This window comes from Lemur catta, chromosome 9 (genome assembly GCF_020740605.2).
Source record: "Lemur catta isolate mLemCat1 chromosome 9, mLemCat1.pri, whole genome shotgun sequence".
Classification (NCBI taxonomy): domain Eukaryota; kingdom Metazoa; phylum Chordata; class Mammalia; order Primates; family Lemuridae; genus Lemur; species Lemur catta.
The window spans coordinates 23,382,906-23,398,509 of NC_059136.1; the positions used below are offsets into that span (position 1 = coordinate 23,382,906).

Below are 15,604 nucleotides of genomic sequence, written 5' to 3' on the forward strand. Positions count from 1 at the left end.
TCTCCCAGGACCCTGTGGGAGGAGGTTTGGGCAGGCTTCTGAGCAGAAGGAAGGTTCTAGCAGGAATGAGGGGGGCTGGGGGCCATGGTTCTGAGGAAAACGAGCAGACCTGGCCCCCGGGCAGTGGACATGGCAGGTGGGGAGGTGTACCCGTGATCACAGACTAAGGGGCTTGAAACAGCAGAAACTGACCCTCCCGAAGCTCTGGAGGCCAGAGTCTGAAAGGGACACGTAAGCAGGGCTATGCCCAGCCTCTGCCTCCATCAGCACGAGGCTGCTTCCTCCCTGACTGTCATCTTTTAGGGACACTGGCTGCACTGGGTTAGGACCAACCCCATTATCTTACCTTGGTGACATCTGCAAGGCACAGGTGCTGGGAGTAGGCCTTGACATGTTTTTTGGGGGACACAATTCAACACAGCATGGAAGGGGGCAGACTGTGCAGGTGTGGCCAGGATGGAAGAGTGGCTACACGGCTGTCTGCCGAGAGGGGCAATGTGTGGAGCGGTGGGGCTTGGAGCCAGGTGACAGGAGCGGTGGGTGAGAGGCCCTTGCCTGGCCTATGCATGGCTCTTGCCAGGACTGGCATCCGTCCACTGAATCTGTGGCCCTGGTCCGGGCCCCCCAGGGCAGGGTGAGTGTGTGTAGGGGGGCCACAGCACAGAGACCATGGTTGTGGGGTGGGCTGAGGGGGATGTGGGATTGAGTGGGCAGAGGAGACACAAGGCCAGGCTGAGGCAGGACACCTGGTGGGTCAGAGGGCAGGCATCTCACGGGAGCCGGGTGGGGAGCTGGAGAAGGAAAGGGGGACCCCAGGAGATGTGGCGGGGCTGGTATTCCTAGATTTGAAGGCAGGAGCTTCCCTAGTTGGGGTGGGAGGTTTTGAGAGGCTTCTGGATTACGGCATGCACAGGGCAGAGCCTTTGGGGAACCAAAGGAAGAGCCCAGAGGTTGGAAGACTGCCAAGCTGAGGGTGGGCCCTTGTGGGTGGGGCCACAGACTTCTTGGACCAGGGCTGAACCCCGCAGGCAGGGCTGAGGACAAAGGGGCTGGGAGGGTGTTGGGCCAGGGTCAGGATAAGCCTCCAGCAACAGTTCCCCAGGCCTGAGAGGCTGCCGATGGCCAGCCCCCAGTCTCGGAGCTCACACTGGCCCTCTGCATGCTCTGAGCTCCTGGGGCCTCCTTTACTCCCTCTACAGGATTCTTCGGAGCCCAGGGAGACCCCTGGAGGGGGGGTGTTTGTTCCCCAGGGCAGGGCTGACTGGGTGTTCCACTTGCAGGAGCAGATCTGGCTTCTCAAGGAATGCTCTGGCCTGGGTGTCTGGACTCGTCCAGCTCGGGATGGTCTGGGGTTGATCCAGGATGGTGTCTTCCGCTCACACCCACCCAGGGCACTCAGGGTCCCTGGCTGAGCCTTTTTGTCCCCCACAGGACACAAGTGGACCTCCAGCAAGTTCTGCACAACCAGCTGTGTGTGATGAGTGGCCACACCTCTCCTCTGCTTGACATCCTGGTCACCGACAGCACAGAGGAGGCCAGCATCGCCCAAACCATGACAGCCATGCCAGGAGCTAGCACACCCTCTGGGCTCCACGCTGAAGCAGCGCCGTCTTCCCAGGCCAGAAGCATAGCTGGGGTGTACGTGGAGGCCTCAGGCCAGGCCCAGAGCTTCTACACTGCCATGAGGCAGGGCCTCCTGCCTGCTGGCCTTGGGCTGGCTCTGCTGGAGGCCCAGGCAGCCACTGGGGGCCTTGTGGACCCTGCCCAGGGCCACCTGCTCCCTGTGTCCGAGGCCCTGCGGCAAGGCCTGGTGGGGCTGGAGCTAAAGGAGAAGCTGCTGGCCGCTGAGTGTGCGGTCACTGGCTACCCAGACCCCTATGGGGGTGAGAAACTGTCGCTCTTTCAGGCCATTGGGAAGGAGGTTGTGGACAGGGCTCTGGGGTGGAGCTGGCTAGAGGCCCAGCTGGCCACAGGGGGCCTGGTGGACCCTGCCCGGGGCATTCGAGTGGCCGCAGAACCAGCCTGCCAGCAGGGCCTCCTGGATCAGGAGACATGGCACAGCCTGTTGGAGCTCGAGCCCAGCACAGGGGTCCCAGGCTTCCTCGACCCCAACACACTGGAGCGGCTGACATATCGCGAGCTGCTGGAGAGGTGCGTACAGGCCCCTGGCTTGGGGCTGGCCCTGCTGCCTGTCAAGGTCACCTTCCGCTCCTTGGGCGGGGCAGTGAGTGCGGCTGAGCTCCTGAAGGCTGGCATCCTGGACAAGCAGACCGTCCAGCGCCTTCAGGAGGGCAGGTTAGCTGTGGCAGATGTGAGCGGGCGCGCCGAGGTACAGCGCTACCTGGAGGGTACTGGCAGCGTGGCAGGGGTCGTCATATTGCCTGAAGGCCTCAAGAAGAGCTTTTTCCAGGCCACTGCCGAGCACCTGCTCCCAATGGGCACCGCACTCCCACTTCTGGAGGCTCAAGCTGCCACCCACGCCCTGGTGGATCCAGCCACAGGCCAGCGGCTGTGGGTGGATGAGGCGGTCAGGATGGGCTTGGTCGGCCCAGAGCTGCACGAGCCGCTCCTGGTGGCAGAGCAGGCTGTGACAGGGTACCACGACCCCTTCAGCAGCACCCGAATCTCCCTCTTCCAGGCCATGAAGAAGGAGCTAGTGGACAGGCCACTGGCGCTACGGCTCCTGGATGCGCAGCTGGCCACAGGCGGGTTAGTCTGTCCAGCCCGCAGGCTCCGGCTGCCCCTGGAGGCCGCCCTGCGCTCTGGCTGCCTGGACGAGGCCACTCAACAGTTGCTCTCGAAGGCAGCTGGCTTCACGGACCCCAGCACGCACCGGAGACTGCACTATGGGCAGTTGCTGGCCCATTGTGTCACTGACCCTGAGACAGGCCTCGCCTTCTTGCCCCTCCCAGGGGGGCCCAGTGGAGAGAAGCCCCAGGGACCCCCATTCATTGAGCACTGCACTCGGCAGGCCTTGAGCGAGGCTGTGACCACCATCTCCATGGGGAGGTTCCAGGGCCGACCCGTTACTCTCTGGGAGCTGCTCTTCTCCGAGGCAGTCCCCGTGGAGCAGAGGGTGACACTGGCCCAGCGGCACCAGGAAGGGACCCTGTCGGTAGAGGAGCTGGCTGCTGGGTTGAAAGTTACCATTGAACAGGCTGCAGCCAATGCCAAGGTCACCTTTGCTGGGTTGAGGGACACTGTGACACCAGGAGAGCTGCTGAGAGCCAAGATCATTGGCCAGGACCTGTATGAGCAGCTGGAACGAGGACAGACCACGGCCCAGGATGTGAGCAGCCTGGACTCGGTGCAGAGGTACCTGCAGGGTACGGGCTGCATTGCTGGCCTGCTGCTGCCCGGCTCCCAGGAGCGGCTCAGCATCTACGAGGCCCGCGGTAAGGGGCTCCTCAGACCTGGCACCGCCCTTATCCTTCTTGAGGCACAGGCTGCTACTGGCTTCATCATTGACCCCAAAGAAAACAAGAGACACTCTGTTGAGGAGGCTCTGAGGGCTGGTGTTATCGGGCCCGATGTGTACATGAAGCTGCAGTCAGCCGAGCGCGCTGTCACCGGCTACACCGACCCCTACACTGGGGAGCAGATCTCCCTCTTCCAGGCCATGCAGAGGGACCTCATTGTGCAGGACCATGGCATCCGCCTGCTGGAGGCCCAGATCGCCACGGGCGGGGTCATTGACCCCGTGCACAGCCACCGCCTGCCTGTGGACGTAGCCTACCAGCGAGGCTACTTCGACCAGACCCTGAATTCGATCCTGTTAGACCCCTCTGACGACACCAAGGGCTTTTTCGACCCCAACACACATGAGAACCTCACGTACCTGCAGCTGCTGGAGCGCTGTGTGCGCGACTCCGAGACAGGCCTATACCTGCTGCCGCTCCGCAGTGCACAGCCCCAGCTGGTGGATGGGGCCACCCGGCAGGCCCTCCAGAAGCTGCTGCTGTCTGTGAAGTATGGGCGGTTCCAGGGGCAGAGGGTCTCCGCGTGGGAGCTAATCAACTCGGAATACTTCAGCGAGGACCAGAGGAGGCAGCTGCTGCGGCAGTACCGGCTGCGCAAGGTCACGCAGGAGCAGGTCAAGTACCTGATGGAGGCAGCATCATGGAGGCAGGCAGACATCATGCTGCCTGCACTGCAGGGCCGTGTCAGCGCCTACCAGCTCCTGGAGGCCCACATCATGGACCAGCAGCTCCTGGACCAAGTGCTGGTGCGGACAGTCAGCCCCGAGGCCCTCCTCCACATGGACAACATCCGCAGGTTCCTGCGTGGCTCCGGTGCCGTGGGGGGCGTGCTGCTGCAGCCTTCCAACAAGCGGCTCAGCCTCTACCAGGCCATGAAGCAGAAGCTGCTGCGACACAGCGTGGCCCTGGCTCTGCTGGAGGCTCAGGCAGCCACTGGTGCCATTGTGGACCCTTGCAGTCTGGAGACACTCTCAGTGGATGAGGCCGTGCGCAGGGGCGTGGTAGGGCCAGAGCTATGTGGCAGGCTGAGGAGGGCCGAGGGTGCTGTCACTGGCTTCAGAGACCCCTTCTCTGGGAAGCGGGTGTCCCTGTTCCAGGCCATGAGGAAGGGCCTTGTCCCTTTGGAGCAAGCTGCCCGCCTCCTAGAGGCCCAGGTGGCCACAGGAGGGATCATTGACCCTGCAGGCCACCTACACCTCCCCATGCCAGTGGCCATCCAGCGTGGCTGCATTGACCAAGAAATGGAGATAGCTGTGTCCAGTGCCTCTGAGACCTTCCCCACACTAGACAGCCAGGGACACACTAGCTATGCCCAGCTCCTGGAGCAGTGTGCCCAGGACGAGGCCTCTGGCCTTCACCTCCTGCCCCTGCCAGAAAGTGCTCCCACCATCCCCACCGACGAGCAGGTCCAGGAGACCTTACAGGCCACACCGGGGACAGAGGATGGCATGTCCCTCTGGGACCTGCTTGGCTCCTGCCACTTCACTGAGGAGCAGCGGAGGGGCTTCCTGGAGGACGTCCGGGAGGGGAGAACCACCGTGCCACAGTTGCAGGCAGCTGTGCAGAAGTGGGTGCAGGGGGCCAAGCTCCTGGCCCAGGCCCATGTCACGGTGCCTGGCCCGCGGGGTGAGGTCCCCGCTGTCTGGCTGCTGGATGCCGGCATCATCACCCAGGAGACCCTCGAGGCACTGGCTCGAGGCACACAGTTGCCCACCGAGGTGGCTGAGCAGCCGGCGGTGAAGGCCTGCTTGTGGGGCACGGGCTGTGTGGCCGGCATGTTGCTGCAGCCCTCCGGGGCCAAGGTCAGCATTGCTCAGGCTGTGAAGGATGGCATCCTGCCTGCAGGCCTGGGCCAGAGGCTGCTGGAGGCCCAGGTAGCATCTGGATCCCTTGTTGACCCTCTTACCAACCAGAGACTGTCAGTGGAGGATGCAGTGAAGGCTGGCCTAGTGGGCAGGGAGCTGAGTGAGCCGCTCCAGCAGGCAGAAAGGGCTGCAGCTGGGTACACAGACCCCTACTCAGGGAGCTCCCTCTCTCTGTGGCAGGCCATGGAGAAGGGGCTTGTGCCCCAGAGCGAGGGCTTTCCTCTCTTGCAGGCACAGCTGGCCACTGGGGGTGTGGTGGACCCTGTCCATGGGGTGCACCTGCCCCAGGCAGTGGCCTGCAGGCTCGGCCTCCTGGACGAGCAGACGGGCCAGGCACTGACCGTGACAGATGCAGACAACAAGTTCTTCTTCGACCCCAATACGAGGGACAAGGTAACATACCAGCAGCTCAAGGAGCGCTGCCTGCTGGATGCTGAGACCGGCCTCTGCCTGCTACCGTTCCCTGAGAACAGAGTGCTGGAGGTGGATGACCACACCGCCGTAGCCTTGAGGGCCATGAAGGTGCCTGTCAGCATGGGGAGGTTTCAAGGCTGCAGCGTGTCGCTCTGGGACCTGCTGTGCTCTGAGTACATTGGCCCTGACAAGCGACGGGAGCTGGTAGCACTCTGCCGGTCTGGGAGGGCTGCAGCACTGCGGCAGGTGGTCAGTGCAGTTACTGCCCTGGTGGAGGCTGCAGAGGGGCAGCCCCCGCAGGCCACCTTCACAGGGCTCCGGAAGCAGGTGTCAGCCCGGGACTTGTTCAGGTCCCAGCTGATCACCAAGAAGACACTGGATGAGCTGCAGCAGGGGAAGAAGACCGTGCAGGAGGTCATGCAGACAGATAGTGTGCGGCAGTCCCTGGAGGGAGGCAACTTCATCGCCGGGGTCCTCATCCAGGCCACCAAGGAGAGGCTGAGCATCCCAGAGGCCCTGAGAAGGCACATCCTGCGGCCTGGCACAGCCCTGGTACTGCTGGAGGCACAGGCGGCCACTGGCTTCATCATCGACCCTGTGAAGAACCGGAAGCTGACTGTGGAGCAGGCATTCGAGGCAGGAATGTTTGGCAGAGAAACCTATGTGAAGCTTCTGTCAGCCGAGCGCGCCGTCACCGGCTACACCGACCCCTACACCGGGGAGCAGATCTCCCTCTTCCAGGCCATGCAGAAGGACCTCATCGTGCGCGACCACGGCATCCGCCTGCTGGAGGCCCAGATCGCCACGGGTGGTATTATCGACCCCGTGCACAGCCACCGCCTGCCTGTGGATGTGGCCTACCAGCGTGGCTACTTCGACAAGGAAATGAACTGCATCCTGGAGGACCCAAGCGATGACACCAAGGGCTTCTTTGACCCCAACACACATGAGAACCTCACGTACCTGCAGCTGCTGGAGCGCTGTGTGGAGGACCCTGAGACAGGCCTGTACCTGCTACAAATTGTAAAGAAAGGAGAAACCTACATGTACATTGATGAGACCACAAGGCAGGTTCTGCGATCTAGGACTCTAAAAATGCACGTGGGCAGGTTTGCCAACCAGACAGTGTCTCTCTGGGACCTGCTGTCCTCAGCATACTTCTCAGACGACAGGAAGCGTGAGCTTGTGCGGGACTATGGAGCTCGGGACAGGGGCCTGGAGGAACTGTCAGAGGTCATTACCATGGCCATCGAAGAGGCAGAAGAGCAGAACAAAGCCATCAAGGTGGCAGCCATCAGGGGGGACACGACAGCTGCAGGGTTGTTCCACGCTGGGGTCGTGGATAAAACGACACTGGATACACTTCGCCAGGGTAACAGGGGTGGGCAGGACCTCAGGCAGCTAGAGCACGTGAGGATCTACCTGGAAGGCAGTGGCTGCATCGCTGGGGTGACTGTGCCCTCCACCCAGGAGGTCATGACCTTCCACGAAGCCAGCAGGAAAGAGCTCATCCCCACAGTGTTTGCAGCCCAGCTGCTGGAGGCACAGGCCGCAACTGGGTTCCTGCTAGACCCCCACAATCACCAAAAGCTGTCCGTAGATGAGGCCGTGGCTGTGGGCCTGGTGGGCGAAGAGCTGCAAGAAAGGCTCTTAAACGCCGAGAAGGCTGCCACAGGCTACAAGGACCCTGACTCAGGAGACACAATCCCATTGTTCCAGGCCATGCAAAGGAAGCTAGTCCCAATGGCAGAAGCCCTGAGGCTGCTGGAGGTGCAGGTGGCCACGGGCGGCATCATCGACCCACAGCAACACCACCGGCTCCCATTACAGACAGCCTACACACGTGGCTGTCTGCACCAGGACACTTATGCACTTATCGCTGATCAGAAACACATGAAGAAAAGGTTTGTGGACCCCAACACACAGGAGAAGGTCACGTATCAGGAGCTCCAGGAGAGGTGCCAGAGGCAGGAGCACACAGGATGGGCTCTGTTCCCAGTGGTCAGGGACACACAGGAGCCTGAGTACATTGACGACGCCACCAGAAGGGCTCTCGAGGCAGAGCAGGTAGAAGTAACAGCGGGGAGGTACCGAGGCCAGAAGCGAACAGTCTGGGAGCTGCTGAACTCAGAATATGTGACGGAGGAAAGAAAGCTCGAGCTGGTGAGAATGTACAAAAGGGAAACAGCAAGACCACTGCAGACGGTGGTAAAAGAGATCTTAGACATCATCAAAAAGCATGAAACCAGCAGTGAGCAACTGTGGTTCCGAGGGATCAGAAGAAACATCACAGCCTCTGAGCTAGTGAGCGCAGCTGTCATCACCAGAGAGACCCTATGGGAACTGGAATCAGGGAAACGCACACCGCAGCAGGTCATCGCAGATAAGCAGGTGAAGCGCTACCTGGAGGGCACCAGCTGCATCGCGGGCGTCCTGGTGCCCGCCAAGGACGAGCCCGGTCGTCAGGAGAAGATGAGCATCTACCAGGCCATGTGGAAGGGCGTGCTGCGGCCCGGCACGGCCCTGGTGCTGCTGGAGGCGCAGGCGGCCACTGGCTTCGTCATCGACCCGGTGCGCAACCAGAAGCTGTCCGTGGAGGAGGCGGTGGCCGCGGGCGTGGTCGGCAGGGAGGTCCGGGAGAAGCTGCTGTCTGCTGAGCGCGCCGTCACCGGCTACACCGACCCCTACACCGGGGAGCAGATCTCCCTCTTCCAGGCCATGCAGAGGGACCTGATCGTGCGCGATCACGGCATCCGCCTGCTGGAGGCCCAGATCGCCACGGGCGGCGTCATCGACCCCGTGCACAGCCACCGTCTGCCCGTGGACGTGGCCTACCAGCGTGGCTACTTCGACGAGGAGATGAACCGCATCCTGGAGGACCCGAGCGATGACACCAAGGGCTTCTTCGACCCCAACACGCACGAGAACCTCACCTACGTGCAGCTGCTGCGCCGCTGCGTGCGCGACCCGGACACCGGGCTCTACATGCTGCAGCTGGCGGGCCGGGGCTCCGCCGTGCACCAGCTGAGCGAGGAGCTGCGCTGTGCCCTGCGCGATGCCCGCGTGACCCCAGGGTCGGGGCCCCTCCAGGGCCACAGCGTCTCTGTGTGGGAGCTCCTCTTCTACCGCGAGGTGCCCCAGAGCCTGCGCCAGGACCTGCTGGGCAGATACCGGGCGGGCACGCTGACTGTGCAGGAGCTGGGTGCCACGCTCACCTCGCTGCTGGCCCGGGGTGAGGAAGGGAGCCCGCACGCGGACCTGCGGGGGACCTTGCGTGTGGCCACCATGGAGGTCAAGGTGGGCCACCTCCGGGGGCACGCGGTGCCCGTGTGGGACGTGCTGGTATCCAGCTACGTGAGCGGGGCCACCCGGGAGGAGCTGCTGGCCCAGTTTGCCGCGGGGACCCTGGCCTTGCCCGCGCTGACCCACCGGCTGACCACCATCATCGAGGAGGCAGAGGAGGCTGACAGGGTGCGGCCAGGGCTGGAGGACGCCTCGCCCAACCAGCGGGGGCCGGGTACACCTGGGCGACGGGAAGGCAGCTCGGGGCGCTGCCCGCACGAGGCTGAGGCTGAGGCTGAGGCTGAGGTCGAGGCCGAGACCGAGGCCGCCAGGCACCGCCAGGAGCAGGCCCTGCGAGCCGCCACCATGGAGGTGGGCTCCGGGCAGTTCCGGGGGCGGCCCGTCTCTGTGTGGGAAGTCCTCTTCTCCTCGTACCTGAGCGAGGCCCGACGAGACGAGCTCCTGGCCCAGCACGCGTCCGGCACCCTGGGCCTGCCCGAGCTCATCGTCCTCCTCAGCCAGGTCATCGAAGAGACCGAGCAGCGCCTCAGCCGGGTGTCCTTCCGCGGCCTGAGGCGCCAGGTGTCCGCCTCCGAGCTGGGCACGTCCGGGATCCTGGGCCCCGACACCCTGCGCGATCTGGCCCAGGGCACTAAGACCCTGCAGGAGGTGACGGAGATGGACTCCGTCAAGCGCTACCTGGAGGGCACCAGCTGCATCGCGGGCGTCCTGGTGCCCGCCAAGGACGAGCCCGGCCGTCAGGAGAAGATGAGCATCTACCAGGCCATGTGGAAGGGCGTGCTGCGGCCCGGCACGGCCCTGGTGCTGCTGGAGGCGCAGGCGGCCACCGGCTTCGTCATCGACCCGGTGCGCAACCAGAAGCTGTCCGTGGAGGAGGCGGTGGCCGCGGGCGTGGTCGGCGGGGAGGTCCGGGAGAAGCTGCTGTCTGCTGAGCGCGCCGTCACCGGCTACACCGACCCCTACACCGGGGAGCAGATCTCCCTCTTCCAGGCCATGCAGAGGGACCTGATCGTGCGCGATCACGGCATCCGCCTGCTGGAGGCCCAGATCGCCACGGGCGGCGTCATCGACCCCGTGCACAGCCACCGTCTGCCCGTGGACGTGGCCTACCAGCGTGGCTACTTCGACGAGGAGATGAACCGCGTCCTGGAGGACCCGAGCGATGACACCAAGGGCTTCTTCGACCCCAACACGCACGAGAACCTCACCTACGTGCAGCTGCTGCGCCGCTGCGTGCGCGACCCGGACACCGGGCTCTACATGCTGCAGCTGGCGGGCCGGGGCTCCGCCGTGCACCAGCTGAGCGAGGAGCTGCGCTGTGCCCTGCGCGATGCCCGCGTGACCCCAGGGTCAGGACCCTTCCAGGGCCACAGCGTCTCTGTGTGGGAGCTCCTCTTCTACCGCGAAGTGCCCGAGAGCCTGCGCCAGGACCTGCTGGGCAGATACTGGGCGGGCACGCTGACTGTGCAGGAGCTGGGTGCCACGCTCACCTCGCTGCTGGCCCGGGGTGAGGAAGGGAGCCCGCATGCGGACCTGAAGGGGACCTTGCGTGCGGCCACCATGGAGGTCAAGGTGGGCCACCTCCGGGGGCATGCGGTGCCCGTGTGGGACGTGCTGGCATCCAGCTACGTGAGCGGGGCCACCCGGGAGGAGCTGCTGGCCCAGTTTGCCGCGGGGACCCTGGCCTTGCCCGCGCTGACCCACCGGCTGACCACCATCATCGAGGAGGCAGAGGAGGCTGACAGGGTGCGGCCAGGGCTGGAGGACGCCTCGCCCAACCAGCGGGGGCCGGGTACACCTGGGCGACGGGAAGGCAGCTCGGGGCGCTGCCCGCACGAGGCTGAGGCTGAGGCTGAGGCTGAGGTCGAGGCCGAGACCGAGGCCGCCAGGCACCGCCAGGAGCAGGCCCTGCGAGCCGCCACCATGGAGGTGGGCTCCGGGCAGTTCCGGGGGCGGCCCGTCTCTGTGTGGGAAGTCCTCTTCTCCTCGTACCTGAGCGAGGCCCGACGAGGCGAGCTCCTGGCCCAGCACGCGTCCGGCACCCTGGGCCTGCCCGAGCTCATCGTCCTCCTCAGCCAGGTCATCGAAGAGACCGAGCAGCGCCTCAGCCGGGTGTCCTTCCGCGGCCTGAGGCGCCAGGTGTCCGCCTCCGAGCTGGGCACGTCCGGGATCCTGGGCCCCGACACCCTGCGCGATCTGGCCCAGGGCACTAAGACCCTGCAGGAGGTGACGGAGATGGACTCCGTCAAGCGCTACCTGGAGGGCACCAGCTGCATCGCGGGCGTCCTGGTGCCCGCCAAGGACGAGCCCGGCCGTCAGGAGAAGATGAGCATCTACCAGGCCATGTGGAAGGGCGTGCTGCGGCCCGGCACGGCCCTGGTGCTGCTGGAGGCGCAGGCGGCCACCGGCTTCGTCATCGACCCGGTGCGCAACCAGAAGCTGTCCGTGGAGGAGGCGGTGGCCGCGGGCGTGGTCGGCGGGGAGGTCCGGGAGAAGCTGCTGTCTGCTGAGCGCGCCGTCACCGGCTACACCGACCCCTACACCGGGGAGCAGATCTCCCTCTTCCAGGCCATGCAGAGGGACCTGATCGTGCGCGATCACGGCATCCGCCTGCTGGAGGCCCAGATCGCCACAGGCGGCGTCATCGACCCCGTGCACAGCCACCGTCTGCCCGTGGACGTGGCCTACCAGCGTGGCTACTTCGACGAGGAGATGAACCGCGTCCTGGAGGACCCGAGCGATGACACCAAGGGCTTCTTCGACCCCAACACGCACGAGAACCTCACCTACGTGCAGCTGCTGCGCCGCTGCGTGCGCGACCCGGACACCGGGCTCTACATGCTGCAGCTGGCGGGCCGGGGCTCCGCCGTGCACCAGCTGAGCGAGGAGCTGCGCTGTGCCCTGCGCGATGCCCGCGTGACCCCAGGGTCAGGACCCTTCCAGGGCCACAGCGTCTCTGTGTGGGAGCTCCTCTTCTACCGCGAAGTGCCCGAGAGCCTGCGCCAGGACCTGCTGGGCAGATACTGGGCGGGCACGCTGACTGTGCAGGAGCTGGGTGCCACGCTCACCTCGCTGCTGGCCCGGGGTGAGGAAGGGAGCCCGCATGCGGACCTGAAGGGGACCTTGCGTGCGGCCACCATGGAGGTCAAGGTGGGCCACCTCCGGGGGCATGCGGTGCCCGTGTGGGACGTGCTGGCATCCAGCTACGTGAGCGGGGCCACCCGGGAGGAGCTGCTGGCCCAGTTTGCCGCGGGGACCCTGGCCTTGCCCGCGCTGACCCACCGGCTGACCACCATCATCGAGGAGGCAGAGGAGGCTGACAGGGTGCGGCCAGGGCTGGAGGACGCCTCGCCCAACCAGCGGGGGCCGGGTACACCTGGGCGACGGGAAGGCAGCTCGGGGCGCTGCCCGCACGAGGCTGAGGCTGAGGCTGAGGCTGAGGTCGAGGCCGAGACCGAGGCCGCCAGGCACCGCCAGGAGCAGGCCCTGCGAGCCGCCACCATGGAGGTGGGCTCCGGGCAGTTCCGGGGGCGGCCCGTCTCTGTGTGGGAAGTCCTCTTCTCCTCGTACCTGAGCGAGGCCCGACGAGACGAGCTCCTGGCCCAGCACGCGTCCGGCACCCTGGGCCTGCCCGAGCTCATCGTCCTCCTCAGCCAGGTCATCGAAGAGACCGAGCAGCGCCTCAGCCGGGTGTCCTTCCGCGGCCTGAGGCGCCAGGTGTCCGCCTCCGAGCTGGGCACGTCCGGGATCCTGGGCCCCGACACCCTGCGCGATCTGGCCCAGGGCACTAAGACCCTGCAGGAGGTGACGGAGATGGACTCCGTCAAGCGCTACCTGGAGGGCACCAGCTGCATCGCGGGCGTCCTGGTGCCCGCCAAGGACGAGCCCGGCCGTCAGGAGAAGATGAGCATCTACCAGGCCATGTGGAAGGGCGTGCTGCGGCCCGGCACGGCCCTGGTGCTGCTGGAGGCGCAGGCGGCCACCGGCTTCGTCATCGACCCGGTGCGCAACCAGAAGCTGTCCGTGGAGGAGGCGGTGGCCGCGGGCGTGGTCGGCGGGGAGGTCCGGGAGAAGCTGCTGTCTGCTGAGCGCGCCGTCACCGGCTACACCGACCCCTACACCGGGGAGCAGATCTCCCTCTTCCAGGCCATGCAGAGGGACCTGATCGTGCGCGACCATGGCATCCGCCTGCTGGAGGCCCAGATCGCCACGGGCGGCATCATCGACCCCGTGCACAGCCACCGTCTGCCTGTGGACGTGGCCTACCAGCGTGGCTACTTCGACGAGGAGATGAACCGCGTCCTGGAGGACCCGAGCGATGACACCAAGGGCTTCTTCGACCCCAACACGCACGAGAACCTCACCTATCTGCAGCTTTTGCAAAGAGCGACTGTTGACCCTGAGACCGGGCTTCTTCTTCTCTGTTTGTCTGGGAGGTGAATGGACTCTTCTTTTTATGATTCAGAGCCTTAAGGGCATGTATTGGTTTAGTTTTTTATGTTTCCAATTTTTTATTGTGTTAGGATTTTTTTTACCTGTCAGTTATAATTTTCAAATTTTTAAAGTCACCTTGCACTGTTTTATCCATATGCCTACCTTTTACCTTGTCTTTCTTCCTTCTTCTACTTGCACTTCCTTCTTTTTCTTCGTGGTGTCTTTGAATACGTCCAACAGTTCTCCTGTGTTAGTTTTCAATATTATTTTTATTTCTTGGAATATTTGCAGGTTTCTTTTCCTGATTCTGTGGCTATGTTTATAATTAAAAATTCTTTTCTATGCACCCTTGGCATAGCATGCTTAAGTGTACACATTTGTTGTGTTTTAATTTTCCTTAAATGCATTGCTTTCCATTATGAAAGAATTTTCATGTTTCTGACAAACTCATTTCCCATCATCTGAAGCCTTCAGTTAAGTGGCGATGGCTCCACTTGGGTGTAGCTACTTTCCTTCCAGTCTCTCTGCTCTGCAGAAAAGAGTCGTAGGCTTGATTTTCTCTGCTGGCAGTGGTATGGACCTGCAAAGACCAATAATCTGCTTCATTTTGCATCGGTCCTTTTGGTGGCAATTTACCAAAATGCTTATGTACGAACAAAACTCTGTATTTGGTTTCAGATTTTTTAATGTTCATCTACGGGACTTTATGTCCTTATTATAGACATAAGAGATTAAACAAGAAAAACAAGCAAGCCAAAATCCTGGGCAACCTAGAGCTGTATCTCAGAATCGTGTCTAGCGAGGCTGCAGTTCAGTCATGCTCAAAGATTGTTTCAAGAGCTGAGAACTTCAGTTGCTAATGGGGTTGGAATTGTGGCTAGTTCAGGCAGGCAACAGAGCACAAGTCCTCGCTGGTCCCCTGCATTCATGGGGTACCCTGTGGTCCTGCATGGCTGGAGTTGTGGGCAGGGTGTTGTGTGTACATGGGCTAGGCATGGGCGTCTTGGAGGACACTCACTACCTGTGCTGGGGGTTTGATGACTGGAAGAGGAGCAGATGGAGGAAACAGATGCTGGACATCTGAGCAAAGAGCCACTAGCCATGGTGCAGAAAGATGGATATCAATGAGGTATACATGTGGGTAATTAATCCAAATACTGGGCGTGACCTCTGAACTTGTGCCTCTCGGGCTCTGCAGAAAATCCCTGCCAGAGTCAGTGTGGGCTCAGAGGGGCACCTGGCCAGTCTGGAGGCAGCTTGAGGGGACAGAAATGGCAGGAGGTGTCTCACATGCTTGGACATCACAGACATCTGAAATGTTTGCTCTGCACACACATTTTGTGGCTCTAGTCCAGATTTTACAACTGAGAAAAACACTGTGCAATGAGGGATTAAGACTGGGATGGACGTGCAGAGTCGGGCACCAGGCCTTGCCTCGTGGGCTGGGAGCTCTGTCCCAGGCGGAACCTTGAAGCACAGGTGGAGGGGAGCTGGCCACGGGCAGGGAGCACCTGACACAACCCTGCTCCACAAGCAGGAACCATGCACCATGCACATGCACCTCACCCACGCTGTCACCCTGGCTTCTAGTCAGAGCTGGGGGGAAGTCACCACCCTGAATAGCACTTACACGGTCCTTTCCCTTATACCTCATCTGTGTCGTTATGTCTCGGGCAAGTTTCTTAATGGCTGACGTTATCGTAATCTAATTTTGCAATCTGTGTTTAAATGCCATATTTACACCATTAAATTTTATAATTGTTGATGTGATTGGATTATTTTTTTGCCTCTGTTTTTTTGTAGATTTGTTCTCCCTTTCCTGCCTTCTTTTGGATTAGTTGATTATTTTTCAGTATTCCATTTAAATTTATTGGCTTTTTGGCTATTATTTTCTAATTTTTTATCAGTTACTCTAAAGATTACAATATACATCCAATTTTTTACAGTCTTCTTAGAGTCACTGTTTTACCATTTCAAGTGAGATGTGGTGGCCTTCCGCCCACGCAGGCCCCTTTGTCACCCCGACATGCTGTCGTTGTATGTATCACATCTGCATGCATTGAAAATCCTGCCAGGTAATGTGGCAATTTTGCTTTCAACAATCATAGA

General features: G+C 62.1%; 1 protein-coding gene across 1 annotated transcript; it reads left to right on the plus strand.

Annotated features, from left to right (window-relative positions):
* Window positions 1–1,434: 1,434 nt before the first annotated feature.
* EPPK1 (epiplakin 1) lies at window positions 1,435–13,867 on the plus strand. Its single transcript, XM_045561280.1, has one exon. It carries the CDS (start codon window positions 1,478–1,480, stop codon window positions 13,499–13,501), a length of 12,024 nt encoding a protein of 4,007 aa, XP_045417236.1. The 5' UTR covers window positions 1,435–1,477; the 3' UTR covers window positions 13,502–13,867.
* Window positions 13,868–15,604: the final 1,737 nt, after the last annotated feature.